Genomic DNA, 26,912 nt, shown 5'->3' with positions numbered 1-26,912 from the left:
GTCCCCGTCTCCGACAAGGCGAAATCTGACAAGTTGGTCCCATTGTTAGTGTAGGTGGGGTCGACCCCTGACAGACATGATTAGCGGCCGGGATACAAGACCAATGCCGGGCACCTTTGCCCACCCCTGAGTCGATCAATCGTGTGGAGTTGTGGGTACTACGGCGTTTATACGGAAGCAGCCGATCGATCCGGGGGGCTGGTTTTGTGGCTCTGCTAATTGTATCGAAGCATGTGAGCATTGTTCAACAGTTGGAGACGAGTTGACAGCACATCTGACGGATATAAGCCGACAGACACGTTACAAGTAGCCACAAGTATACCACTAACATGCACCGCCATGTTTTGCGTGTCAAATAAAGTTTACATACGCTTGGACGGCTGTTTCGCACCACCTGCTATACCGTTTCGGGCCACGATGTTTCTATGCCGACTGCTCGTCACCCCACTGTCCTGATCGCCTCATTGGCATATGCAAACTGCCGTTATCCCTGTGAAAGATGTGGGCTGTACAGAATTGGGTAGTCAAAGAGCCACCATCCGCGTTAGACGACACCTACTCGGCACATACTAGACAAACGTCGATGGCCTGTCACCAATCCCCCATCTTGTCCGTGGATAGATTTCGTATCCGGAGATCCATTATAATGGATTGAAATTCATCGCATTTCGTCCAGTATACGAAGGTCACGTCTAGTTCAAAAGCCTTGCCTTTCCTTCCTGTCGTCCAGTTGTATGATTGCAAGAAAGGTTGAAGAACAACTCAAAGTTGCCACAACATTTGGATATTGATATCCATCAACATGGTGAACACGGGTCGACCGAGTCCGGCATGCAAAGCTTGTCGCGCAAGGAGGCTGAAGTGCGACCAGGTGAGCCTAGCTCCACCGAAGGAACTAACACAAACGCATCTACTCTGGACACTAAAAGGAAGCGCGACTAGACTAAGCCGGCGTGCATCAAATGCATTAAGGCTAAGAGGGTGTGTCCCGGCTATAGGGAACCGTTCGAGGTCAACTTTCGCGATCAGACGCAGTCAACAATCAGGAAACACCAACGGTCAAATTCCAACACGAAGAGCATTGAGAGTGACCGATGCAGCATCGACGAGCGGTATGTGTCTCGATTGGCCCATGACGGCACTGCCGTGGACAGACAGCGACTGACAAGAAACTGTAGGCCAGGCTCTTCTTCAAGCGACGAGAGTCCCTCGACCTCACCAAACTACACGCCTGTCTTCGAGTTCACGCCAACAAATACAAAAGACTTCGAAATCTTGCGCCTACAACCTCCCCTAGAGCTGCAAGCTACTTGCTTCTTCGCTACCAATTTCATCGCGACGCAGAGTATGAACCTGGATGGCGGCATGAGGTTTCTTGACCCCCTTGTTCATGGAGCCCAGGAGGGCTCAGCCTTCCATTCCACGTTTCTGGCAGCGTCGATGGCGTCTTTGGCCAGCAGACCCAATGGCGGGTCTCTTGTTCCCCTGGCACGGGTCTATTATCACAAGGCCCTGAGACAAGTGTCCACGGTCGTTCAGGACAGGGACAAATCCAAAGAGGACGAGACGCTGGCGGCCATTATTATGCTGATATTATACGAAGTTAGCCTCCCCCTCACCACCCCCCTCTTTTATTGCTGCCTCTAATCCCTACTACCCATTTAACCACGGAAACTAAAAAAAATAACCCACTCGTAGGTATTAATGTGGGAAGACCAATCCCAAGGCAGTCTCCGCTTCCACATCCACGGTGCGCAAGCCATCGTAAAGCTGCGCGGGCCAGAGCAGAGACGCAGTCCCGTGGGCTATGGCATGTTCGAATTCATCCGGGCATTCATGGTGGGTTTTCCCGCTCGCGGCCCGTACCGGACATATTACGAGTCTGGCCATTACTTCTCCAAAGCACCTGCTGATGGCGGCCACCAGGTCCATCAATACGTACACTCCCCCGACTATGACGCGGGAGATATCAAATGGTGGGCATCGGAAGGAAGCACGGATGAGCCCCGCCATGTGCTGCAGCGGCTCAATGTCGAGGCGACGCTCTTGAGACGCCAGTTGACCCAATTCATGGCCTGCGAGGATATTGACGACGAAGGAGCAGCCAGGGAGAAAACCCCCATGGCATACCGTATATTGAGAAAGGCCAAACGCCTCGACGCCCAGTTAGCGGCCTGGTTCAGGGGTGTGGGAGATGTCTGGCAACCTAAGATCGATCACGTGCAGGACGAAGTGCCGGAAAATCTCCTCCATCGAGCACTCGCGTATCCAGGAAATGTTTACACGTTCAACAGCATCTGGATTTCAGCCAAGTTTCTCAACGCGCACACGCACCGGCTGATACTGGCCGAGATCATGGCCCAGATTGTCGACTGGCTCAGGGAACATCAATGCGGCAGTGGCACTTACGAGACGATGAACTTGGGCATGGGCATAGACATGGACAGGGAAAAGGAGGAAGCCGAATTAATAGCCCGCCAACAAGTTTCCGAGATCGTTGCCATGACGCCGTACTTCTGTGGATGGCCCGACCCCGCCTCGCCTTCTCCATACGGAGGCATGACGTGCAGTTTCCAGCTGTTCGTGTGTGCTTCGAGTCCGTTTATCTCCGCGAGGCAGAAAGCCTTCATGGTTGGAAGACTGAGCCACATCGCCCAATCTTCAGGACTTAAGCTGGCTGGCAAATTTGCCGAGGTAATGCAGTCCTCTGCCCGCTACCTCAATGGTGTAGACGCCAAATTGTTGTGATATACTAACGGATTTGATACAGGGCCTCGTGACCAGACTGAAGGTGGTCGACAGAGACGAAGTTGCACGGAGGGTTTTGTGACAGATTGTGCAAACCTGTCATGTCAGACTCACCGAGATGACACGCAGGTGGCAGGTAAAGATGGGAATGGTGGACCATGTTCCGTTCACAATTAACGAATTCAGTCAACTGATTACGGCTGGTATAGAAAGCCACCATGTACATTCATTTCACTCTAGGTTACTAAGATCGGGGACACAAGACGCCCAAGGACGGGCAACGATTTCTATACTTACAAATGATGACTGAGAAGTTTCTAACGTTAGTATCTACATCCGCGGCTTCGATGATAACAGCTATGGAGATTGATGGTGCAGTAACAGCAATAAAATCATTGTTAGTAACCAGCCCAAGGCATCTACGCCTGACGGGATTTACTAGTGCGACGACAGGAGCCCGTGTTGAGCCTCGGGGCTAATGGCAACAGTACGTGTACCTTTATGCCAGTCAGTATAGGTTCAGACCGCACCGGCCTTCGACTTCCCAAAACTCTCGTTTCCGTATTACCGCTACTATAGAAAGTTGACTGGTTATGGATAGACCCTGAGGACCAAAGCCTTGGCAAAAGCGAACCGTTAGAACTTCCAGGTCGAAACTTCTGGTGTATCAGCAACGACTCAAGCGTGCCGCCAAGAAGCAACGTTCGTTTGTACTTAAAGCCCGTATAGCCACTTTCATTTCTTCGACTATGGTAAGATGAGAGGCATAACAAATTCCATATCTTGTTATTGCTTACATTAAGTCCGATAATAACTATCAACGAGACAGTAATGGACCAATTTCTATCGGCTCATTGAGATGTAAAATAAAAACAGATATTCATTTGTTTCTTCTAGTGCCACTCCAAAAAGAGAACTGAACCCAATATCGAATGCTTGAAAGTATACCTACGTATATATGAAAAAATCTTCTCCATCTACAAGAAGGTGTAGTTATTAGCTGTAACATTTACCAGTGCGTCTCATCAACTGAATCCTATTGACCAGAAAATCCAGTCCACAACTTCTCAACATGGCCTCCGCTCTCACGCATGCCCAAGTTATCTCCTCAGACTCAACACAATCCAAGCAGCAATGCGGTAGCCAGCTACGATGGTCAGCACGATGCCCACATTGCGCCACATATTTCCCGGTTCGAAGCCGTACTGGTCCAGGACACCCTGGCCGCGGATCATACACAGATCCATGAGGTCGGTGCGGTACATGCAGGCGCACTGTCCGGCGATGACGGGGCAGGCATAGACCCGTTCACTAAACTCGTTGACCATCATGCCCTCAAAGACCCACTTTTGGTAGTCCCAGTAGTGAAAAGCGTACTTATAGAAGACGTTGAGGACGCCAGGCGTGACGAGGAAGCCGCTGGTGCTCATCCAGAGGCCGTTGGCCAGCGCAACGAGCGCAAGCGCCACAACGAACGAGGGAAATAGGGACGAGAAGAAGACGACAAGCGACTCGGCTGCTAGCAGGTCAAGGAAAAGCCACATTAGGTAGACGGAAAAGGCGTGGAAGCCAGGGTGGAAGTTGACGAGAAAGTATGAGACGACGGAGAAGAGGAGGGCTATGAGGACTGGTATGTCTTAGTGATATTCATATTGGGAGTAGAACAAGAAAGGGGAAGAACGGGGAAGCACAGGCGGTTGAGGGTTTGCAGCTTACAGAGGTACGGGATGCCGATGATGAAGTTGGAGACGACGAGCGCAGTGGCGCCGTACAGGCCGTTGTGGTATTCCTTGACGTATTGAAGCCTGTCCTCGAGAAAGGCCGGAACGTACGCTACGGCCATAAAAGACATGAAGGCAGATCCGAAGAACTGTGGCACATTATTAGCGACCTGTAGAGGGAGTGTACAACTGCGCTGTAAACTCGGCTACCTTACCAGTCCGTTGATGTAAGGCTGGATGGATGACTGCTCCGGCTTCAACCGCAACCACACCGTACCTATCATGACGCCGAGGCCCAAATACATGGCGATCCGAATAGTGTATGCGATGACGTCCCGGTAGCTTTTGATGAAAGACCGATGAAGTAATGTCAGGATCGTACTCAAGGAGCTGGGTTTCGTCCCTGACGGGGCACGGTTTCGACTGTCTGTTACTCTATGTGCTTGTGACTCAGCTTCGGCAATAGCGGCTTGGACATGACGACGATGCGATGAAGCTCCCCACGCCCACTGCAAATAGTCGATGTGCTTCTGGGCAGGGCCGCGGTAGGCGACAAAATCGGTGTTTACCAGCTCCAACATGAATTCGGCAACATTGGTGTGCTGTGGGATGGCATGACCGACAGCATGATAGTGGCCCTCAACGGCGGTGACGGGGCCAAAGAAGTGCGTCTTGCCACCAGAGAGCAACATGACCTTGTCGAACAGGTTGAACGTCGACGTCGACGGTTGGTGGATGCTGGCAATGATAATGAGATTGTTCTGCTTGGCGGCGGCGCCAAGGAGGCTCATGACCTCCCAGCTAGCAGTGGAGTCGAGACCGCTGGTGGGCTCGTCGAGGAACAGGATCGTGGGACTGGCGATGAGCTGGCTCGCCACGCCGACGCGACGCTTCTGGCCCCCGCTCACTCCCTTCCGGATCGGCGTCCCGATCAGAGTGTTGGCTTGCTTTTGCAGGCCGAACGCCTTGATTAAGCCACGGACACGCGAGATACGGTCCTTGGCCGAGAGTGTCCTAGTTTATAGTCAATTCCTCCTATTCCATAGGACCACAGCTAGGTTCAACAATATCTCAAGTCATACCTGGTGCTGACGGAGAGGCAAGCAGCGAAATCCAAAGTTTCTTCGACCGTTAGTGACCCAATAAGAGCGTCTTCCTGTTCAACAAAACAACTCATCTCTCGAATCGTAGCCCTCGAGACGGGTGAGCCGTTAATCAGAACCGACCCATTCACTTCGCGTGCATTTGTCGGGCGATGTGCAAGAACCTGGAGTACTCGAGAGCTTAGCTTTCAATACATTTCAAGCGATTGACTGATTCACACCCCCATCACAAGGTTGGAATATGAGGAGACTCTGGCATCAAGTAAAACTGCTAATACGAAGGAAATATTACGCACATTCAACAGAGTCGTTTTTCCACACCCCGAAGGACCCATCAAAGCACACATCTCCCCTGTAGGTAGTTAGGACCCTTCAATAATATTTCAAAGCAAGACCGAGAACCTGGGGACGCACCGGCTTCCACAATTCCCTCGACATTGTCCACGATCCGAAGGGGTTCACCTGTTTCCTTGTGCTTGACCATCACCGCCACATCTCGCCAGGAGATGCTGGACACGGTCGTATTAAGGAGATGATCTCCGCTCAAGACGGATTTCTCCACGTCGGAATCGTTCACTTGACCAGTGTAATCTGTACCCTCTCGCTGCAGTTCTCCGTTGGCTGACATGCTGTATGTTGGGCTTCGGAGATATGATGGGGGACTAGGGTTCGTAGAGCTGGTGATTCTTCTTGCCAAGATGAATAAGAATATGGATTGGTATATATAGGAAAATTGTATTATTAGTTAGGTATGTCAACTCTCTTAGACATCCCAAAAACACCACCAAGAAGGAATAGTACATAAAGATTGGTGTCATATTAGTTATCTGGTGAGATGCTGTATGCTAAAAATGGTCGCCGAAATCCTTGCTGCAGTGTTCTTTCCAGCACACAAGTCACTCGTGTAGCCGGTCAAAACCCGCGACATTTCAAGTAGTTTCGAAAGGTTAGCCTGTGGATACCGACAAAGAGAGCGCGGTACAACACGAGCGAACTAGGAGTACGATGATTCTGAGTTGATTAGCTTCATTTCCATTTTGACGCTCAACAGTTACAATCCAACGGTTTAAGCTCGGCTTCGCTTCCCGGGTGCCAATGGCTCCGTTCGCTGCACAATGCTTGGACTTCTCCAAGACACTGCTGAATACCCCCGGTGTTAGTGGCACTATAAGACTTGACATTCTGTTTTACATACAATCAGATGAAAGCCGAAGACACAGAACCCGAAAGAACGAGTCATCAGCTCATATGAAGTTTTCGAAACATGGGTCGATCTACGACATTGTGACAGGCTTGTTGCACGACAAGTTTTCATGGTGGATAGAAGTGCCAATGCGCTGAGCTGACATCCTCAGAATAGTGAAGCTCTGCAGGCCAGTTTACCCCTCAACACCTGCATAGCATCGATATAGTACAATCTTTCGTCTAGCTGGGTTTGCCGGCCCTGGATCCACGCCGATGACGGATATCGGAACCTAATCCCTAAGGCGCAATGCCCGGAGACCCCCGCATTATAAACGTAGCCCACCTGCGAATGACCTGATCGGGTCACAGAACGTTCAAAACCCTGGATTGAGATTGAATTTCTTGACGCGCAAGGAACCACTACATATTTGAGCTTTCCTCGGAGTCACACGTCGGCGAACTGGACCCGTCTGCGCTGATACGGTCATATTATTGGTGACTATACCAAAATCATGAGCATCAAAAAGGTCGCCGTCCTAGACGACTACCAAGGAGTCTCCAAATCTTACTTTCAACCCCTGGGCGATGCGGGATATGATATCACCATCTTCGCCGACACTCTTCTGCCATACAATCACCCGGACACACCTCAGGATGCCAAAGATGCCCTGGTCAAGAGACTCGAGCCATTCCCTGTCATCTGTGCGTATCCCCACTTCCGGTGATCATATCGTGTCGGCAACCACATACTGACAGTCCACAAGGTACAATGCGGGAACGTACACCCATCCCCGGCGACCTCGTGGCCAAGCTGCCCCACCTCAAGCTGCTTCTGACAACGGGCGCTCGCAACGCCTCTATCGACGTCAAGGCCTGTTCAGACCGTGGCGTGCCCGTCGCCGGCACTACTAGTGCGCGCGTGAGTCCTGACCAGACTACACAGCACGGCGTGGCGCTCATACTCGGGCTGGCACGGAACCTAGCCCACGACGATGCAATGATGAAGGCCGGTGGGTGGCAGACCACGACTGTGACAAGCTTGTCCGGTAAGGTGTTTGGGACCGTTGGTTTGGGCCGCCTGGGTTCGGCAGTGGCCAAGATCATGAAGGTGGCATTTGGGATGCGAGTCATATCGTGGAGTCCCAATTTAACGCAGGAGAAAGCCGATGCGCAGGCCAAGGCAGCAGGGCTAGCCGTTGGAGATGAGCGTGGCAACAAGTCTTTCGAGGCTGTGAGTCGGGAAGAATTATTCAGCAATGCTGATGTGGTTAGTGTGCATCTGGTCCTTTCCGATCGGTCGAGGGATTTGATCAACAAGGACGACTTCGGCAGGATGAAGAAGAGTGCCTTGTTCGTCAACACGAGTCGAGGTCCCATTGCTAATGAGGATGATCTGCTGGAGGTTGCAAAGAAGGGCACCATCCGTGGAATTGCTCTTGATGTGTACGGCATTGAGCCATTGCCCAAGGATAGCGGGTGGAGAAACCCTCGATGGGGCCAAGACGGGACTTCGCATGTGCTGCTGAGTCCGCATATGGGTTACGTTGAGGCAAACGATTTGGGCGTGATGTACCAGCAGCAGGTCGAGAACATTCTACGCTGGGAGAAGGGGGAGGCTCTCTCCACGGTGTACAAGGATACCGGATATTGAAGCAGCTTTGGAATTTCTCATCGTACAAGGTAAAGCTCATTGTGTTCTGTCCTTACTCTCTGTCAGCAACATGGCCTTCCACTGTTTTTGTGCGTGATTGAGGCTGTGAATATCCGTTGTATTGGCATGATATCCTTCAGCTGACCGAAACAGTGTCTTTGTGCGTTGCATACATATGGGGTCAGTGACAGAATGAAAGTTACATTACTTCTTTGACGGATGCTTTGTGCAGCTCCTGAGGCATTGGCACAAGCAGGAACGTTGCCAGTCCTGAACTGCTGCGACACTTGCCATACAGGTACATCTGTTCCAGCGGAGAAAAGAGGTGCATGGCTGTCATCGCTTGTAATTTCACAAGGGTTGAATGTCCCGGGCAAGAGTAGGAAGCTGCTATTTCAAACAAAGGCCCCAAAGGCCCAGCTGGGTAACAGATTGTGCCCAAAATGAGGCTGCAATCCAGCAAGCCTCTTGCTGTCCAATTTGACTAGGAGGTCCTTTGGCACCGCAGGCAATCGCGTTTCCAATGTGGCTTCCTTTTTTGTTGATGGAACTGCGATTGCCCCACGACTCCTCATGGTGACAAGCGTTGCTACACCTAGGCACCACACCGCGCACCTGCTCCCCGGCGTATCTACGTTCAATTCCGTGACTGCCCAAAATACCGATATCTTTTTCAATTCCATCAGCAGGTCTACTAGGTTCACCTCCAATTCTGTTTCTGCAATCCACAATCGCCGACCTCTCGTCATCAGCCACAGTCTATTTCATCACGTTCCTTAGCAAGCATGGCAATGGTCTCTGCTCAAGACAACAGCGCTGCCGTCGCCTCAGCCGGCAAAGAGAGCACCAAACCCGGTATGAATATGCACGATGCTGTAGCTATTTTCAAAAAGCCTGCCGAAATGACTGACGTTTTTCAATAGAAGCTCCTGGGAAGATTTCCGGTGACCTGCCCGTGAACACACGCCCTGAGTCTGCTGTTTTGGCTACAACTTCCACCGGCCCAGTCCCTTCTGGTACCACCGCCACTTCAACGTCTGCCTCTGTGAAGGCAGACCCCTACAGCACTGGCCCTAGTCCAGAGAAAGGCTCGGGGCAGGATCGATTCCGCCAGATGATGGCTCAAGCGCCAAACTTCCCCAAAGGCTCATCTGCTTACACTGATCTCGACACACATAAGTCTGAAAACTCGACGCCTAATGTCCTTGTCGGCCCTCTCTCTGGCTCAGCTGCCACTCCCGAGAAGAAGACGGTGCGCTTCGCAACGGAGTCTGCGTCGGACAAGGATACCGACAAGGGCCAATGCCACCAGTCACTCTCAAGCGTGCCCGGCCTCTCTAACCACATCAGACCGTCTTCTACTGGCCCGTTTGCCCAGTCAAACACCATAATGCCCTACGCAGCCGCAATGAGCATGGGTCATGCCCAGTACAGTACGTGCCATATCCTATTTTCATGTGAAATGTCCAACGTCCATTGACCACTCGGCCTGGTGAAGTGAGCTAACTAAGCATCCTAACCAGGTCCTTACTACAGCAACATGATGCCACAGCCCCATGACGACCCCCGGATTGCCATCAATCCAGCTATCTTCCCTTACGCCGTCGACGTTAGTCGCACATCCGACTTGTCGTCTGCCAGCGTAGCTAACGATGCCACCGACGTCAATAGCGCTGGCTACAGCAAAGGCGGCGGCGGCGGCGGCGGCGGAGGCAGTGGGAGCCGAGTCGCTTCTGGCACCGCCGCTTCCGGCAACCGCGCCACGAATATCAACGCAGGTAGAACAGGAGGTACCAATGGAAATGGCAATGGCGACAACTGGACTCCCACCTGGACATCGATCCTGAGTGCTGAGTGTCAGAAGCGACGCTTTAACCCCCAGTTCTCAGAGTGGCAGACGCCTGATGGGGCATTCCATGCGTCCGTCAACGTCAACGGATTCATTGTTCATGACAGTCGCAACTTCAAGAGTGCCAGCGAAGCCAAACAAACCCTGGCTAAGAGGGCCCTCGCCCATGTTCGCAAGACCCCCGCGCCCAAGCAGTCCAACGGCGCTGCTGAGAAGCTGAAGCACGACCTGCTGCAGCAGAAGCAGCAGCAGCAGAACGCGGGTCGTGATGGTTCTGGATCCGTTCCTGCTAAGATTAAGGTGGAGGCCGGTTACGATCATTATGCTGGTGCAAGCGCCACTCGGCGTGATGCTCCCCGTGATGCGATCCGGGACCAGTCCGCTGGTAATGTCGGCACGCCTGATCAGGATCGTCGGCTTCTGGAGAGAGTTCAAGCCATGTATGGTCGCTCGCAGCCGAGCCACCGGATGTATTCCGATCCCGTGGCAGCTCGTGCTTTCTTGGAGGGCTTTGCCCTGGGCGGTCGGCTACGAGAGAATGCTCGCCCTCTTAATGAGGGAGAGAGACGTCGCTCGCGATCCCCGAGGGCCGGGTACGAGTGGGACGGTCGCGCGCGATTCCCCCACGAGCGATCTCCCCAGACCCCGACCAGTCGCTACTATCGCGAGCGCTCGCCGTCGATGTTCATCCACCGCCGCGATTCTTTGGATGGCCGCATCAGATATCAGGGTTAACTGGGTTCTCGGGAGGTTGTGGATGGAGGATGAGAGAGAGCTTTGGGGACGGAAAGAAAGGCTAGACTGGAGACGAGATGATTATGACGCTTGAGCTTGACATACCAGTTGATTTTTGGGAATCCCGCAGCGCATATGCGCGCTGAATATACCACCTGTACAGCAGGTGGTACTTACTTGATGCACATTCACGTGATCTTCCATGTTCCGTGTTCGACCAGACTCAGAGATGGGCATCTCATACCGCAATGCCATGCTAAACTTGCCATGATTCCTACTGTACGTAAAATTTACACTTACAGGTTATGTCCTAGTTTCGGTGATTCCTACATCTTGCTGGGCATCCTCATCCCACCATCCAGCCTGATCACTGTCCCATTCAGCATTACATTCTCGATCGCATGCCTAGCCATTGCGGCAAACTCCTCGGGCTTCCCAGGCCGCCTGGGGAACTCGATAGCAGACTCCAAGCTGGTGCGGACCTTTGCACTCATCATGCTCGTCATGCGACTGTCGAACAGACTGGGCGCAATGGTGACAACGCGGATCCCATACCGTGCCAGATCTCGTGTCATGGGCAATGTCATAGCCGCGACAGCTCCCTTGGATGCAGAGTATGAGACCTGTCCCTTTTGGCCATCGAACGCTGCCGACGAGGCGACCATGATGACCACGCCGCGCTCCTGGTCGTCATCCGTTGGCGGAGTTTGGGCCAAGTGCACAAGGGCCTGGCGAACGAGATCAATAGTGCCCCGCAGATTGACGTTGATGACGAAGTCAAAGTTATCCAGATCCATAGCTTGCCCATGGCGATTGAGCATGGTTGCGGGCGTGGTGACGCCGGCGGCGGAAACCACGCCGCCGAGAGGTGCGCACGTTTGCTGTGACCATGACACAGTTCCCGAGACGGCAGAGGCGATGCTGGATGTCTCGAGCACGTTGCAGGGAAAGAACTTGGCGCGGCGGCCGAGTTGGGTGGCGAGTTGAGTGCCGTTCTCCTCGTTCATGTCGAGGATGGAGACATGGCCGCCCGCTTTGATCAACTCCTCAACGCAGGCTTGGCCTAGGCCGGAGGCGCTGTTTGATGGTTAGACATGCACGGGAATTCGAGTCAGGTGGGAGGGGACGAGTACCCGCCGGAGATGATGAAGGTTCGACCCTCAATCTTCATTTTGACGGTAGTAGAATACTGGGAAATAGAATTTCAGATGATACTTGTGCACCGCCCTCTCATCATGGTGGGAGGTGCGTGTCTGACATACGTGATGTATGAGCTAAGGGATATGGTAATGTACTTCAAAGCATGTTAGTCGGCAAATGCCAGAGGCACGCGACGTGGTACAGCCGGGCCAGGCCTGTTGGAGGGCACCTGAGCACGAGCCAGGAACTTTACCCACCCTCGGAAGCAGCGGGCGGCTAATCCACGCCAGACTTCTTCTAGCCGTCGTCACTATCAGTTTGGACAGGGAAGGTGGATAGCGATCCGTTGCCCGCTGATAAGGCTGCTCAAAGCCTAAAACCTGAATTTCCATACCAACGTCCAGCCCTCATATGACACTGAATGCGCCCATTTGCGACCACCATCTCCTCTGTGCAGCATTTCAACGACACCTAGGTGATTTATACTATGCTACACTGCCTGTGTGACAACAAGGAAAGGCTCAGAGTGCTGAATTCGACGATACCCGACAAGTCACGCAGGTGATAGTGGAGCCGACCGCCATTATGACGCGTCCGCGACGCTCGTCGGTTGCGAGCGAGGAGAGCACAGGGACTGCGGGTGAGCAGGAACTGGGGAGCATGTACGATTACCTGGCCAAGATCATCCTGCTAGGGCCGAGTGGGACGGGAAAGTGAGTTTCGCCATTTCGATACGGAATTCGGTGTTGGTTTCAATGGGCATGAATACCGGCGTGGAAAGGGATAGATAACAGAAGAGCAGAGCAGAGCAGAGCGGCATGCTGACATGGGCGCTTCCCAACCAGATCGTGCCTCCTACATCGCTTCGTCAAGAGTGAATGGCGGGTCCTCTCGTCCCAGACCATCGGGGTCGAGTTCGCGAGCAAGATCATCAAAGTCGGCACGGGCGCAAGGAGGAAACGGATAAAGCTCCAGGTACTTTGATTTCCAACAGCACTGCATGCATCTCGTTCAATTCTGACCGGTTGAAACACCCCAGCTCTGGGACACAGCAGGCACAGAACGCTTCCGCTCCGTCAGCCGCTCGTACTACCGAGGCGCCGCCGGGGCCATCCTCGTCTACGACATCACCTCGCACTCCTCCTTCCGGTCCCTCCAACCCTTCCTCAACGACGCGCGCGCCCTCGCCTCGCCTCATCTGACCATGGTACTCGTGGGAAACAAAGTCGACCTCGCAAACGACTCCCTTATCGACACGTCACTCCCCCCAGCCACGCCCTCGAGTACGGGCTCAAACATGCCATATGGCACTTCGGTGCAATCTAACGCGAGCATAAACCTCCCTGGCCTCGGCGCCCAACAGCGCGCCACCTTCGCGCCCGACGGCCGTGAAGTATCGAGTGCCGAGGCATCCCGCTGGGCGGGTGGGGTATCCGTGCCCGTTGCGCTCGAGGTATCGGCCTTCAGCGGCGAGGGAGTAGACGAGATCTTTGGTCGGCTGGCGAGGATGATTCTGACCAAGATCGAGCTGGGCGAGATTGACCCCGATGATCCGATGAGTGGGATACAATACGGCGACGGGGGCATGTGGAATGCGGGCGCGAGTGATGGGGGGAGTATCAAGAGTGGGATGACGGTCGATTCGGGCATGGGCGGCATGAGGAGAAGGAAGAAAAAGGGAGGAAGGGGACCGGTCGCTTTGAGGGAGTGGGAGGAGGTGTTTACGCTTGGGGGTGGTAGGAGAGGTAGGGGCTGCTGTTGAGGGGGTTCGGGGGAATGGTGCAAAGGCACCGACACCTCCTGGGGGTTCGCGAGTGTTGAGTCCGACCCAAGGTCCACTCGCCTTACACGAGTCCTGCGATTGCAGTAGAGTCTCCAGGTGTGCAGAGATATAGAGGGAGCTGGCCTAGCCAGTGCGGTTTTGTCTGGAAACAGGACATGCACAGTGGAAGCGATGATACCTACTTGCTCTCGTTTTTGGCATATTTGGCGTGCTGCCTACATGGATATTGACTGCAGCAGTCTGATAGAATAATGTACGGTTTGATTGTTTCCTCCAACGCGGATATTAATCCGAGGTACGCAGTGAATGTCGAGATCGGCTAGTGAGCTGGAATCGGAGGGATACATGGTATCATTGCGGTTGTCTGTAAGTGTTGGCAGAGTCCACAGTCCAATGAGGTGACGGGGTATTTGAGGCTCTGTCCATTAGTTTGGGTCGACTGATAAGATATAGTGCTCTCAGGCATTCGCGTTAATGAACGGAAGTACTGCCTATTTCGGTTGTCCTCGTCCAGGAAAATGATCGTGGCCCAATCACCATTCTGCATATAGCCTGAGTAGGGTCGATAGTCACCGACCCAAGCCCCCATCTACGCCTGCTTCCTGTTGGTCTAGGCTTAATGTGAACCGATATTCGAGGTCTATGTTCAAATATAATATGAACCCATAGGCCAATGAACCAATAGTCGGGACTTCGAGTGTTGGTTCATATTAAGCATAGATCGACAGGTAAACGACGTTAGAAAGTCGGGCTGTTCACTATTTAACTACCTGTTGCTTGAGCAATCCAGCCTTGGTGGATGATGCAATACAGCAAGAAGCGACCGGCTTTCTCGCATATTCCCAACATGATCAGCCGAGCATTTCTTCAGTTTTTGCTTGTTGGCTCGGCGACTATTGCTGGCGCGCGCCGGTGCACTGAGCTTACGGTGCCAGTCAACGTGTCGAGCCGCAATGGAATATTCGACCTTGAAGCACCTTCCAACAAGGTGGCAGTGACGGACTTTGTCTTAAACCTCGCCCGGCAAGGCCACAACTACAGTAATGAATTGCTGTTGGGTGTAATGCTGCCACGCCTTTCCATTTCCACCTCACGCCTCTGATTCACTGACAATAAGCAGTACACCACCATGAGCAGTACATACTCCATCGCCGCCACCTACTGCGAACCCGACGCCGGCCCTGGAAAAGCGCTGCAAATCCTCACCCACGGCATTGGTTTCGACCGGTCGTACTGGGACTTCCCCACCAACGACTACAACTACAGCTACGTCAATGCCGCTCTCGCCGCCAACTACAGCACCTTCACCTATGACCGGCTCGGGACAGGCCAGTCCTACGCCCCCTCCAATAGCCCCATGACCGACATCCAGCCCTGGCCCGAGATCTCGTCCCTCGGCGCCCTGACCTCGTTGATCCGATCCACCGCGCTCCCAGGGGTTTCAGCTACGTATCCCAAGATCTTCCACATTGGCCATAGCTTCGGCAGCCGCATTACATACAATCTGGCTGCTACCTACATTTCTGAAGCGGAACCCATTTCAGACGGCATCGTTCTGACGGGATTCAGTCACGTCACTTTCCTTGATCCCTATAGGCTCGTTGGCCCGTACTTCCCTTTCGGCTGCAACTTCGTCCAGGCCAACACCTTTCCCCGTTTCTCCACCTATCCCGATGGCTACTTGGCCCTGGGCGCCTTGAGCGCGCTGCAGATAGATTTCTTTGCCCCGGGAAACTTCGACCCGGACATAGTGGAGGCTGCTTTTGAGTCTACACAGCCTGTTGCAGTGGGGGAGCTGTTGACGTTGAATAATCCAGGCAATGTGAACAGTACGTTTGAGGGCCCGGTGCTTGTTATGACTGGTGGTGAGTTAAGACGGTCCACATCCCTTCGCTTCTTTTCAAGTGTCGATGGCAAATGAAGTGCATGGACTAATATGGTTCAATGAGCCAGAGCGTGATATTCCAGCCTGTGGTGGAAACTGCATGATGGCGGAGCCATCAATACCCGCCTTGTCCCAGCAATTCTTCAAGAATACGACAGACTTTGAGACCGTCATCGTCCCCAATGCAGCCCATGGGCTTAACCTGGTAACCTTTAATCCCACTCCATAACCTTACGTTAGTTTCGCTAACCGAATTGACCAGGAATACTCCCACTCGGAGGCTTACACCGCTATTTTGGACTTCTTGGACAAGAGGCTCTAGTAGGGCAAGGTCTTGACCTGTTTCAAGCTAGGCTATTGACATGGCGTTGTCGTAGCATGGGGATTTGGTCATAATGCGGCACGAGGTCTTAAATCGAGAGGAAATGAAGAGCGTGACATGGGTTTGTATTTTGTCGGCAATGATAAATATAGACATTGGCTGGTAAGCTGACTTTCTGCAATAGCAACATTGACACCACCATGTGGTCTGCTTGCGGTAAACTATAGTGCCCATCTATAATGTGCCAATTTCCCATTTTGGAATCAGATATCATGTGACCAATATCTTCCACTTTTATCCACAGCACTCAAGTGTAATATTCAGTTAGTTGTGCGTCACTCTCCCTTCTCCTCGCTGGAGAAAACTGACAAACATAAATATCATCCGCTTCCCCGATGCACGGTATTCTCAGAAGAAACAACCAAAAGAATAAAAAAAAGCATTGTAGGCAATAGAGACAAGAGAGCTGTGCTAGCGATGGTGATGACGATAATCATGGGACTAACTCCCCAAAGGCTGCCACAACGGAAGGGCTATCTGAGGGCATTTGGCCCGAGCGCTGCACCCAGCGCGCATCCTGCTTGCCTGGGGCACACAACGGAGATGCAGTCAGATCTCGCCTGGTTCACTAATAGACCTATCAAATCAGACTACCATCCGTCGATATTTCTCTGTCGGAGTTTTTCTAATAGCCTACAACCCGACTCCATGTTGCCTATTATATGAAAACCCCTGCACCCCCACAATCCGATCTTGACTTGAACTTCACTTTTGTTGTCTTCTCATCCAAACTTGTAAGGGAAACAGTCTATTTGAAAATCCACGTCCGAAACTCGAGACCGCCCAACCATTAACATTGCGTCAAAATGGCCGACCAACCCTTCTTCCCACCCCGCCCTCAGACACCCCAGGCCATGCTCCACCGCCTGCCAGACAAGCCTACGGATTCGTCGGAATTCAGCACCACCCCATCCAAGTACATCATCCTTATCATGGGCTCCACAGGCGTAGCTGGAAAAGTGCAAATCGCCACCTCAGTCTCCAAGGCGCTATCATGTCCCCTCTATCAAGGCGACAGCCTGCACGAGTCATCGGCTAAGGCAGCCAGCGTTGGCACGTCGAAACGCCCTGGGGCGGCGAGTGAAGGACGCCGAATCCGCCAACTGCGGACCAAATGAAGCGCGCTACCAACGGATGTGGCTGTCCAAGATGACCCGAACTGGCCTTCTGTTCCCCGATGAATCACGCCCCGCCAACGAGGGCTTCTCCGGATTCGGAGGTGCATCGACCTCTACCAGCCGCCGTGGCTCAGCCAGCTCTATCGCATCCACTGCCTCAGATGCAGCAGGTTCCACGACATCCAGCATGTCCCACAGCGTTGGTTGGGCGAACGCAACCTATGTCAACAAGCCGCCTACTACCGTCTTCGCAGCTGTCTCCGAGAATGATAGACTGCAGCAGAGTAACCCGGCCATCTTGGTTTTGACACACACTGAATTGGAGAAGTGGCACAAGCTTGCCATCAGGAAGACGGTGGGGGAGTACAGAATTGGGGTTATCTTTGTACCGTTGTACGAGGACGATGATCTACCCGTGTTGAAACGGCTAGACCAGAGTACTATGACGAGCTTCGGCTCGTTTGGGTCACGCGGTCCCGGTTGGGCGCAAAAGAAAAGAGGCATCCTGGAGGAGGGAATAGGTTTGAGGATTAATGTGGAAAGGCGAGTGGGCGAGGTTATTGAGGAGATCGTGGAGAGGGTTAAAGACATTATCTACATTGACTAATATAACTCTCTGACTTCGAAACTCTTTGACGACCGTTTTCTCGCTGGCTTTAGCTTGGTGTACAAAATCACAACTTGAACACCACTATACGCAAATTTCCCAATGACCATCCGGTAGACAACTGTTTGACACCTCTCATCTAAACGTACTTGTTTGATCCATCAGCAGCCACAGCCAACCCTCTAAAAGCTATACCTCAGATAAGTGGCCATAGTCTTGAAGTACGGAAGACAACAGTAAATCCACAGCGTAATCCGGTACGCCAACGGGTACCTCTCAAACCCAGGCACATCCACCATACCCAACTGATTCTGCAGTGTAACCCCACATTCTTCCATAATCTTAGGATCGTCCAGTCCGCACTGCACTACCGCACCTGTTTTGTGTACCGGCTTCAACCATGCCTGCAGTCTCGCCAGCATAGCCCCAGAGGCATCAAACGCCACCTCCCCACTGGGGAACCTCCCTGCGATGAGTTCAACCAGCTTCATACTCTCTGCTAGGCTGAGGTACATAACCAGGCCCTCCATGACAGCGATGGTAGGCCGATCCTTCGGAACATCCTCCAACCACCCGTCATCCGTAACACTCGATGCAATCATACGGTAGTCCCCTTTCAGGTGCGTATCAGGTTCCGAATAAAGCTTCTTCCTCAAATCTATGACATCCGGGAAATCGACGTCGATCCACCTCACCCCAGGCCGTCCCCAATTGACGCGCAGATGGCGACTGTCAAGGCCGCAAGCGAGATGTAGCACTGTGGCTTCGGGGTTTTTATCGAGAAATTCAGTGGTCCAAACATCGAGAAGGCGGGCGCGGAGGAGCATGCTGGTCGAGAGACCCGCATCAGATTGGGTGCGCGTCGTGTCGTAGTCGATAGAATTGAGGATCTGGCCCGCCCATTGGTCGTGCAAGAGGGAGTTGGGGTCTTGGAAGTCTTGTAGGCGTGCGAGGAGGGGGACCATCAGGGTTTCTTGCACGCCGACGAGGGTGATTCTCTCCTTGGTAGATGTGGTTTTAGTGGTGGTGGATCCCATCTTAACGGCGCTGGTTCTGGATCGTGGTGAGTTTGGCGAATAAAGGGAAATAGATATAGTCACTTGGATTATGCTTTCCGGCGCCTTTTTGGGTCCGGTTGTAATTATACAGCGGGCAGGCTAGGTATAGCGTCTAGGAGAGTTTCCCTGTTGGCTTACGAACGCCTGGGGACTTCCATTTGTCAGATTCTTGCGGGGGTAAGGGGGCTTTTATCTTTCTTTTGGCTTGGTCGTGGCAACTGGGTTTGGCTTCTCGAGATAGGATAACGTTGACAGCTAACGCAATTCGGGTTTGGTCGGGCTCACTGACAAAACTAGATCGCCGTTCAAAATTTCATAGTGCTTGGTCTAAATGGGATGAAACCGAACTGTCGGTCACCGGTCACCAATTAACCAAGGGAACAGCTAATTTGAGCTCGGCCTGCTACCTAGGTAATTTTATGAATGACGCCCGAAAGCATTTTATTGGATAATCTCATATGCCCCTTTGATAATACTATCAAAACTACTTGATCATTTAATTGAGCCAGTTAGATTGCGGCATACCTACATATTATTCTCGTGTGTTTAGCTTATACGTTGCTGAAAGTCAGACTGATAATACGAAGGTTCAAAGAGTCCGGGCTACGTTCTCTTGGCACCAAGTTCTGGCGCTACATGGCAGACCGCTCACTAATCTTCCAGCTGGACGGAGGTCCGAGATCTGGACGAATCGCATATTTTGAAGATGAACGAAGTAGCGTATCAAGGATTATCAGTGCCTCCTCTCGTGACTTGTACTATCCACTCTTTACTCGTATGGCCAGCTCAGGATCTACCCCAGCTATTTTTGATTCCACTACACAAACGTTGCATCCTTCAGACGGTCTTGGTTCTGTCTTCATCGCAGATAAGTGAATTTAAGGGCATGGTTGTCTCTTGTTTGGATTAAAGAGACGACTTTTACCCCGAGTAGGGACAATAACTTGAACGCGTAGCCATCTGATGAGCGTGAGAGTAGGCTTGGAAGATGGGATATGGCAGTGGCAGATCCAAAAAGATAAATGACCAATAACCCTCTGGGTGCTAGTGAACCGGAGTTATGGGACGCAGTGAGGTATTATCAGAATGAGCGGCTAGGAATTGCATGATTTCGAGAACAACATATACTTAGTGGAGTCATGCAGGTGAAACACTGCGACTGATGTTTATTGTGATAGCTTCTATCATCATCCAAAACTTTGAATCTTGGGCAGTTTGACTAGGTGAATGGAGTTGCTTAGGGCAACGACTGGTATAATTATTTTGGGTCCTGGACAGTATTCCCTTTCGTAGTGATACTCAGCTGTCTATGACATCACCCGAGAACTCTGATCTGCCAGGTCAATGTGTCTTATATGCTCGGGCAATCTAGTCTTTTCAATGCGCCCAATGCGCAATGCGCAATGCCCAACAATGGTAATTACGTAGTTGTTATTTCTGATGTGGTTGCAGCTGGACCCTTACCTGAACACAACGACCCACATTACGAGTAGACGAGGTGGACTGTAGTACCTGCAGGGATATTCATCACTCACTACTGAATAGACGCAGGGGACCAACTAACAACTTGGCATCCACTCCACCACAACATTATCGTATACTCAACCCCTGGTTGTTTATCTCTTTGCGTCACACCAGTTTATGTTGTTCTTGTATCTTGCATTGGTGCTGAATACCTTGCATCGCCATTAAATTTACCTTGTTACAGACAAGATAACTACTCAACGTGATGTCTCTCCTGGCATCATAATAGACGATTATACGATGCAATGGATGCAGCAAATTGACGTCAAGTCCAAGTATGCCGAAAACGAAGCCCTTGAGCCCAGTTTCTTCGAAGATGAGTGGAAGACACCCTTATCGAGACAGGAAACATTCCAGAACACTTTCCACAGTTTCGAATTGAGAATGTCACATCAACATATACGACAAAATCATCACACAGCGTCTCGAGCACGTCAAAACCCTTCATCAAAACCTCGAGAATCACCTAAAAGCGGCCTCTGCGTACAAGGTGGGCTTCATTTGATCGAGAGTTGAGCATTTGTCAATACAAGTAACTAACTTACTACTAGTTCTCGGATCAAGCTACTCGTACGGCTCGTTGACTAAGCACCGAAATTCCCAGCTGCGTTAGTGGGAGTTCAGGGCCATAGCGGCAGCCCAACGACTGATCGTAGGGGCATGGCATATGGGAGAAACAATCCGTGCCGAGGAACTACTTGCGGATTTAGCTATGGCACCTAGTGGTGACTATTCCACTCACACTAGTATCCAAAATCGCTTTCTACCTCTGGACACGATAAACCCGAGTCGCAGGGTGAGCCGAAACGCAAGCAATTCGACAGGGCTTGCAGCTTCGCACGCGGACAGACAAGACACTTGCAAACCTTCAAGAGCCTAGTCGCACTACGCAGAATCTAGGCGCACAGACGGTCGACTTTGACGATGTCTTTAAGAACGGAGAGGCAGAGCCACAACGTATGATTTTCGCTTGTCCAAACACCGCAGCTGGTGGTGCTTCCTTCGTTTTGACTAACATGCCTGAATTTCGGGCGCAACCCCCTTTTTGGGGCAGCTAGCCATCTCGCCCGTGATAAACAGAAATCTATCGAGCGAGCATAGTTTAGCTATGCGGATGCTGAACGCGACAATGCGATTTTCAAGGTTTGCGAGAAAACGCACTGCCACCCCATCCCAGTGGCAGGGATCCAGCCGAAATCGTGTGATCGATGAAATCACCCTGAGCGCACTGGGCGATGCAAGAAGACGGTCTGCGTTCTAGCCTCGAAGACGCCGGAAGTGCTGAGCAAGAAGCGAATATAGGTTTTCTTATCGCCCTCTTGAGGGGCACGAAAGTTTGACAGGTTCACCGGACTAGTCAACCGAATCGCCATGCCAAGTAAAAATGACGCTTCTAGCGGGCAATAAGTCGTGTCTAAGCTGTCTGCCACCTACAGAATGGCCTCAATCGGAACCCACCTGTCAACCTCACCCTTTTATTTCTTAACCACCACAGGCATAACAATGCTACAATCGCAATTCGACCCAGAAGATTATGAGTAGCGAGGCTTGCACCATATTGCATTTATCCATGTAGGCCATACAGGGACCGTTGCCTCCAGCCGATAAAGCGTACAGTGAACCCTGTCTAGACGACTCTCAATTACTTAAACGTATAGTGGCAGCGTTACATATGCACAGAGGATGTGCCAAGAGTAGGAGGAGCCTGTCTCCAACTAGATTCAACACCTAGAGATCTTGAATGTGTTCCTTCTAGGTGTTACGTTAAGGAATTCGTTGGCAAAATAACAAACGCCCGAGCAGAGGTAGCGTTAATCGGCATTTCTCGCATTAGAGGCTTTACCCCGTCATCTCGATTTCCAAATTAAAATTAGCCGCCGTTTCAAGGCCTAAGGATTCGAGTAACGAATTCGACGAAAATTCACTACTTCTGCAACCTTCTCGATCGTGTACGTCGCAAGTATAATAACCATAAATAATACTAGGGAACGATTACGGGCCGCCATCGCACCACGGCCACTATACTCTCGCAGAGACCTCGCAACGGCAACAGGAGAACCAGTAGTTAGTGGGACTATTGTAAGGTGGCTGCTAGGGACGGGTCGGACAGCTTCAAGGCCCAGATAGCATCGATCTTCTCAGGGGGGACTTTGTTGGTAGGTTGAGAACCAACGTAGTATGGTAGTGGACGCAACGCAGTCGCCAATAGGGCGAACCGACGACGCAGCGTATGTATTTAGTCCAGCCATTAGGGCACGGTTTGACATACGGGAGTACTAGCAGAGGTACCGGGGGCTTCGAGCCTACGGCGTATTTAATAATAATAATAAATAATACTAGTGCTAAAGATTATCAAGGCACTATTATATGCACGTCAGTTACACGTATAGAACGCATAGTTAAATCTAATGCCAACACCAGAGACACCCCTATAAAAAGCCACTGTCAGCGGGTCTCATTACCCTTAGAAAGGCTTAAGTCCTTATGAGCCAATTATGCCAGCTTAATAATGCCTCTTACGGTACTCGTCAGGATATTCGTACACCGATGTTAATGTCTAAAGCGAGCAAATCATTGCCAAGTACTGAGCCTAAGTCGCCCTTCTCTGCACAGAAAAGAAAACAATTCAAGGTGAAATCGAGACGTTAGACCCTGAGATACGCTAGCCAGTCGAACCGGATCAAATAAGGTCTTCGCTGACCTTACATCTACACGTACAGCACAGGAGCAGAGAAAGCCGCGAATATGGCTAATGCAGCCAGATACGTGATTGGAGATAGATGAATGTCTTAAAAAATAGCCTAGACCCCAAAGGAGAGCCAAAAAGAACCCGTATTCTTGTTGAAATATCTAACTCGGGTGGATTTTGCTATGTAAATTACAGCCCTAGCCGAGCATTCGGCGCCTACCAAGACTTGTGTCGCTCTAATGTTGATATGTCTGAGGCGGTTTCACTTCACAGACTTGTACAAAAATTGCATTAAGTTATGCAGAAAGAAGTTTGCAAGACACCTCACATCCCGACCGTCGCCGTGCAATCATGCATTGACAGGTGATGCTCACTTTGTGTACTGTCGAAACCACCATCTCGGTCTCAGTTGCAGTTGTTGGCACCAGAAATCCGCCCATTCACATGGGACCTTCAGCCCACTTGGACTGGGCTCAGATCTCAACGAGACAATTGGAGCTCTTAAAGCTCCCTTCTCGACGACTCCATTGTCGACACCGCCACTTCTACTCCCTCCTTCGAAACCGACTTCCAGCAGCTCTGCCCCTGAAAAAAAGAGACAGGCTTGCCAATATCAACGAGAATACCTTCCACGCTTTGCAGGACTACATCCTGCACAATTTTGGCAACAACATCATGTACAGCGTGTGTCACCAGTTAGCCCTGGGCATCATGGTCAAAAGCGGAACAAAAGAACTACGCAGGGAAGAGGATGTCAAAGATGTTGTTCAAGCAGATCAAAGATGGTTTTGATACTCATACGCTGAGAAGTCATGAGTTCCAGTGGGTCTGGGGTCAGAAGCATCCCCTATGATGGAGCTGTCTTTCGGGAGCCATTAGTCGCTGGAAGTAAAAGACGTAGTCTGGATGGTCCTCAATGAAAAGGCCACCGGAGCTTGAGGGGTGCATCCAAAGACCTAGCTTGCAATAGAAAGCGATTGTAATGAGACAGGTACTGACATCTATGATGGCTTTTCTATCGCTCTGAGCACTGAACATGGGGACAATAATGCCCCTGGCTCATACTGGACCTATCACCCGCACTACTTGCTTCTCCCTCACTCAGGCATGTCAACAATCCCAGGATATTCCTTAATCAGATTCCTCATCGGCAGAAAGAGCCTATTCTCAGCCCACTCGCTTGACTCAATCTCATGATGCTCAGCCCACTGCTTCAGATCTGCCCAACTGGTCCAATGCCATCCTTCGCACTTCTCAGGTTCCAAGATCTATTACCACCCATAAGCGCAAACCACCGGGACAGAAGTCGGCAGACACTCACCTTTGGCTCGGCATGAAGATCTTTGAGTTCACATGTCACGAACAACGTGATGTAGTGCTTTCCCAACTCCTGAAAAACATCATTCGTCACAGCGACCAGCTTGACTGCCTTGACATCGAGCCCAGTCTCTTCTCGGGTCTCGCGTTCTGCACATGCGAAGTAGGTCTCCCCGAACTCGAGATGGCCACCAGGCAATGCCCAAGTACCTGTGATTGTGCTTAGTTGAGTCATATGTGACCGATACCGGCCTGCGCTTACCTGATCCATGGCTACCCCTTCGCTTGCCGAGTACGATCTCACCCTCTGTATTCTGAATGATTACCGCTACGCCGACGCGTGGTTGAGGAGCTGTTGCTGCCATTGATAGTGAGGTTTGCTCTTTGATAGATCCTGTTAAAAAGTGGTAAGCGGGTGCAACGTCTGAAATCCCGAAGCCTGTCACAAGGAATTGACAGGATTCATAATTAGTGGGTGTAAAGTCTGAAGTTCCAAAGCTTTGTCACAATGAATTGATAGGATTCAAAATAAGTGGGTCTGGAGTTTGGGGGAACACGGGCCTCTCACCGTGTCTCATTTATTCGCTCGGTGGCAAAGTTGGATAACAGGACAGACCGAATCTCACACAAGTGGACTGTGAATATGGTCGATGAATGTGTGTGGCCTTTTATCATTTGATGCTGAATTGAAAAGCACGTGCCTTGCGGTTGGTTTTTGTAGCTTAGGAAAGGATTGCTCCCGAAAGCAGAAGAAAGCACTGTTTCATAGACAAAGAAATAGATAAAGTCGGAACAACCTCACGATGCCAGCCTGGTGAGCTAGGGTTGGCGTTTATATACCCCAATACCCTGATCATTCTCTGGACTTTAGTCGCTAATGCTAACCTCATTCGAGGCCCTGGTCGGGCAACCTGGCTGGTTTATGGCTGCTAAGGCTCATGTAGCTATTTTGGCTGTACTGGGGTCCCTCCCAGCCCTGTAGGACCCGTGTGTAAAATATTCTAGCTTGAAAATCTCTGTGAAATGTCTCGTACTCTGAACCTTCGCTGACCGTAGGTATGGGGAGTCAAATTACCCCTACAATGCCAATCACTCCTGAGTTGACGGCGATGAATATACTACTTGGTGTGCTAGTAACTATGAGATAGGTACGAATATACGTGACCCTATTAGTTACTAGTCTGAACGCCGGTTGAAGTACCCACGGCTTTCGTTCATAGCACTTGATTTCCTTACAATACAGGCTATGATAGCTGAATATGAGCGGTTATTTTCATCTACCGGTAGAACAGTCACTTCACAGCGGCTAAGCCTTGACGCCGGTATCATCGGCATGTACGAGATACTATGAACTTGGCATAAAGCCGGCTAAATAGGCCAGCTGGATACTTGGTTCAGGGTTCTAACGGCTGATACGGCTATAGAAAATAACTGGCTGGATGAACCGGACGAGGGTACAGAGGAGGCTATAGTCAATTGCGCCAGCATTTTCCTAGGAGCAGTAAATTTAACCAAAGGGCCACCAATACAACCTCACCTCACCAAGATCACTAGTTGGTCAACATCACTAGCGTTTTCTTATTAATTTGATCACCAATCAACCAGGGGGTGGGGGGATGGTGAGGTTGGTGAGTTTAGTCCAACCCTTGCAAATAAAAGAGTTTCTTTGTTCTGTTAAGGATTTTAGAAGGGGGAGAAATAAAGGAGTTTCTTTGTCCTGTTGAGCCATTTAGAAGATAAAGAAAAAGTACCGAATGCATCCTTTACAAAGAAACTAGACCTCTAATAACGGAATCTAGCTGATAACGAACTTACATCTACATATGAAAGCCTGTTTTTCCTCTATATAGACATAAATAGAATACCTTTACATACAGCGGAAAACATAACTACGCATCCACTTCTACAATAACTATAACACATTGATGACTATTTGTGATATATTAATGTTTTACTTCGCGAACCTACTTGTAGCTAACTATTAGCAATCCACAAACATGCGCGGTGTACTCGTATCCTCCTAACATGTCTAGGGGCATGAAGCTTCTGATGATGCAATGTCGTGACGGTGTGTACAATCAGTACCGCTTGGCACGTGTTGGACCCTCAAGGCTACTACACCAAGACAGCCAAGTCAAAGAGAAAATTATATGGCCGCAAACCGTACGATTATGGGCCAATATGACCTCTACCCATCGAACCACAAAAGTCCTGGCTGTGGGACAGGCATCAGTCATTCCTGCCTATATAAGGCCACATGGCCGCCATTTACTTCTCTCAAGACTCTCCAGAGATTATGACACTTTCAATACAAGACCATTTGCCCACAATCCAATAGCACGGCAAAGTATCAGGGGCAACCTTACTATAACCTCTCCTCAAGTAGCGGTCCAAAATTCACTGATGTTGTGCTGCGG

General features: G+C 51.0%; 10 protein-coding genes across 10 annotated transcripts; 6 read left to right on the top strand and 4 right to left on the bottom strand.

Annotated features, from left to right (window-relative positions):
* Positions 1-802: 802 nt before the first annotated feature.
* On the top strand, positions 803-3,059 carry BCR38DRAFT_379870 (uncharacterized protein; the record flags this gene model as incomplete). The annotated part of the gene is made up of 5 exons (XM_040857393.1): positions 803-871; positions 943-1,602; positions 1,699-1,839; positions 1,927-2,694; positions 2,771-3,059. The coding sequence occupies 5 exons, from the start codon at positions 803-805 to the stop codon at positions 2,828-2,830; spliced, it is 1,698 nt and encodes a 565-aa protein (XP_040709815.1). The 3' UTR covers positions 2,831-3,059.
* A 789-nt stretch (positions 3,060-3,848) lies between these two features.
* On the bottom strand, positions 3,849-6,200 carry BCR38DRAFT_414721 (P-loop containing nucleoside triphosphate hydrolase protein; the record flags this gene model as incomplete). Its single annotated transcript, XM_040858961.1, has 6 exons — positions 3,849-4,384; positions 4,465-4,618; positions 4,685-5,483; positions 5,552-5,736; positions 5,869-5,924; positions 5,987-6,200. 6 exons carry the CDS (start codon positions 6,198-6,200, stop codon positions 3,849-3,851), a joined length of 1,944 nt encoding a protein of 647 aa, XP_040709814.1.
* Positions 6,201-7,269: 1,069 nt separating this feature from the next.
* BCR38DRAFT_461839 (D-3-phosphoglycerate dehydrogenase) lies at positions 7,270-8,408 on the top strand (the record flags this gene model as incomplete). The annotated part of the gene is made up of 2 exons (XM_040862568.1): positions 7,270-7,459; positions 7,522-8,408. 2 exons carry the CDS (start codon positions 7,270-7,272, stop codon positions 8,406-8,408), a joined length of 1,077 nt encoding a protein of 358 aa, XP_040709813.1.
* Positions 8,409-8,863: 455 nt separating this feature from the next.
* BCR38DRAFT_121460 (uncharacterized protein) lies at positions 8,864-11,155 on the top strand. Its single transcript, XM_040853477.1, has 3 exons — positions 8,864-9,263; positions 9,332-9,841; positions 9,932-11,155. The coding sequence occupies exons 1-3, from the start codon at positions 9,194-9,196 to the stop codon at positions 10,990-10,992; spliced, it is 1,641 nt and encodes a 546-aa protein (XP_040709812.1). The 5' UTR covers positions 8,864-9,193; the 3' UTR covers positions 10,993-11,155.
* A 163-nt stretch (positions 11,156-11,318) lies between these two features.
* BCR38DRAFT_461838 (uncharacterized protein) lies at positions 11,319-12,163 on the bottom strand (the record flags this gene model as incomplete). Its single annotated transcript, XM_040862567.1, has 2 exons — positions 11,319-12,069; positions 12,126-12,163. 2 exons carry the CDS (start codon positions 12,161-12,163, stop codon positions 11,319-11,321), a joined length of 789 nt encoding a protein of 262 aa, XP_040709811.1.
* A 279-nt stretch (positions 12,164-12,442) lies between these two features.
* BCR38DRAFT_379862 (P-loop containing nucleoside triphosphate hydrolase protein) lies at positions 12,443-13,888 on the top strand (the record flags this gene model as incomplete). The annotated part of the gene is made up of 3 exons (XM_040857392.1): positions 12,443-12,845; positions 12,978-13,107; positions 13,172-13,888. Coding segments are annotated over exons 1-3 (975 nt in total), but the record flags the coding sequence as incomplete, so codon positions are not given.
* An 874-nt stretch (positions 13,889-14,762) lies between these two features.
* Positions 14,763-16,122, top strand: BCR38DRAFT_356402 (Alpha/Beta hydrolase protein; the record flags this gene model as incomplete). Its single annotated transcript, XM_040857022.1, has 4 exons — positions 14,763-14,975; positions 15,036-15,780; positions 15,869-16,005; positions 16,063-16,122. The coding sequence occupies 4 exons, from the start codon at positions 14,763-14,765 to the stop codon at positions 16,120-16,122; spliced, it is 1,155 nt and encodes a 384-aa protein (XP_040709809.1).
* An 866-nt stretch (positions 16,123-16,988) lies between these two features.
* BCR38DRAFT_478958 (uncharacterized protein) lies at positions 16,989-17,938 on the top strand (the record flags this gene model as incomplete). Its single annotated transcript, XM_040863126.1, has 3 exons — positions 16,989-17,262; positions 17,303-17,693; positions 17,732-17,938. The coding sequence occupies 3 exons, from the start codon at positions 16,989-16,991 to the stop codon at positions 17,832-17,834; spliced, it is 768 nt and encodes a 255-aa protein (XP_040709808.1). The 3' UTR covers positions 17,835-17,938.
* A 151-nt stretch (positions 17,939-18,089) lies between these two features.
* On the bottom strand, positions 18,090-18,944 carry BCR38DRAFT_356334 (tetracenomycin polyketide synthesis O-methyltransferase TcmP; the record flags this gene model as incomplete). The annotated part of the gene is made up of 1 exon (XM_040857018.1): positions 18,090-18,944. One exon carries the CDS (start codon positions 18,942-18,944, stop codon positions 18,090-18,092), a length of 855 nt encoding a protein of 284 aa, XP_040709807.1.
* Positions 18,945-24,123: 5,179 nt separating this feature from the next.
* BCR38DRAFT_451743 (ADP-ribose pyrophosphatase) lies at positions 24,124-25,104 on the bottom strand. The gene is made up of 3 exons (XM_040861482.1): positions 24,758-25,104; positions 24,500-24,705; positions 24,124-24,446 (listed from the first exon to the last, which is right to left on the bottom strand). Exons 1-3 carry the CDS (start codon positions 24,858-24,860, stop codon positions 24,276-24,278), a joined length of 480 nt encoding a protein of 159 aa, XP_040709806.1. The 5' UTR covers positions 24,861-25,104; the 3' UTR covers positions 24,124-24,275.
* Between the last annotated feature and the right edge of the window lie 1,808 nt (positions 25,105-26,912).

The sequence above is a fragment of the Pseudomassariella vexata genome, assembly GCF_002105095.1.
Source record: "Pseudomassariella vexata strain CBS 129021 chromosome Unknown BCR38scaffold_25, whole genome shotgun sequence".
In the NCBI taxonomy this organism is placed as follows: Eukaryota; Fungi; Ascomycota; class Sordariomycetes; order Amphisphaeriales; family Pseudomassariaceae; genus Pseudomassariella; species Pseudomassariella vexata.
The sequence above is the reverse complement of the archived record's forward strand: the minus strand, read 5'-3'. Positions and strand labels throughout refer to the sequence as shown.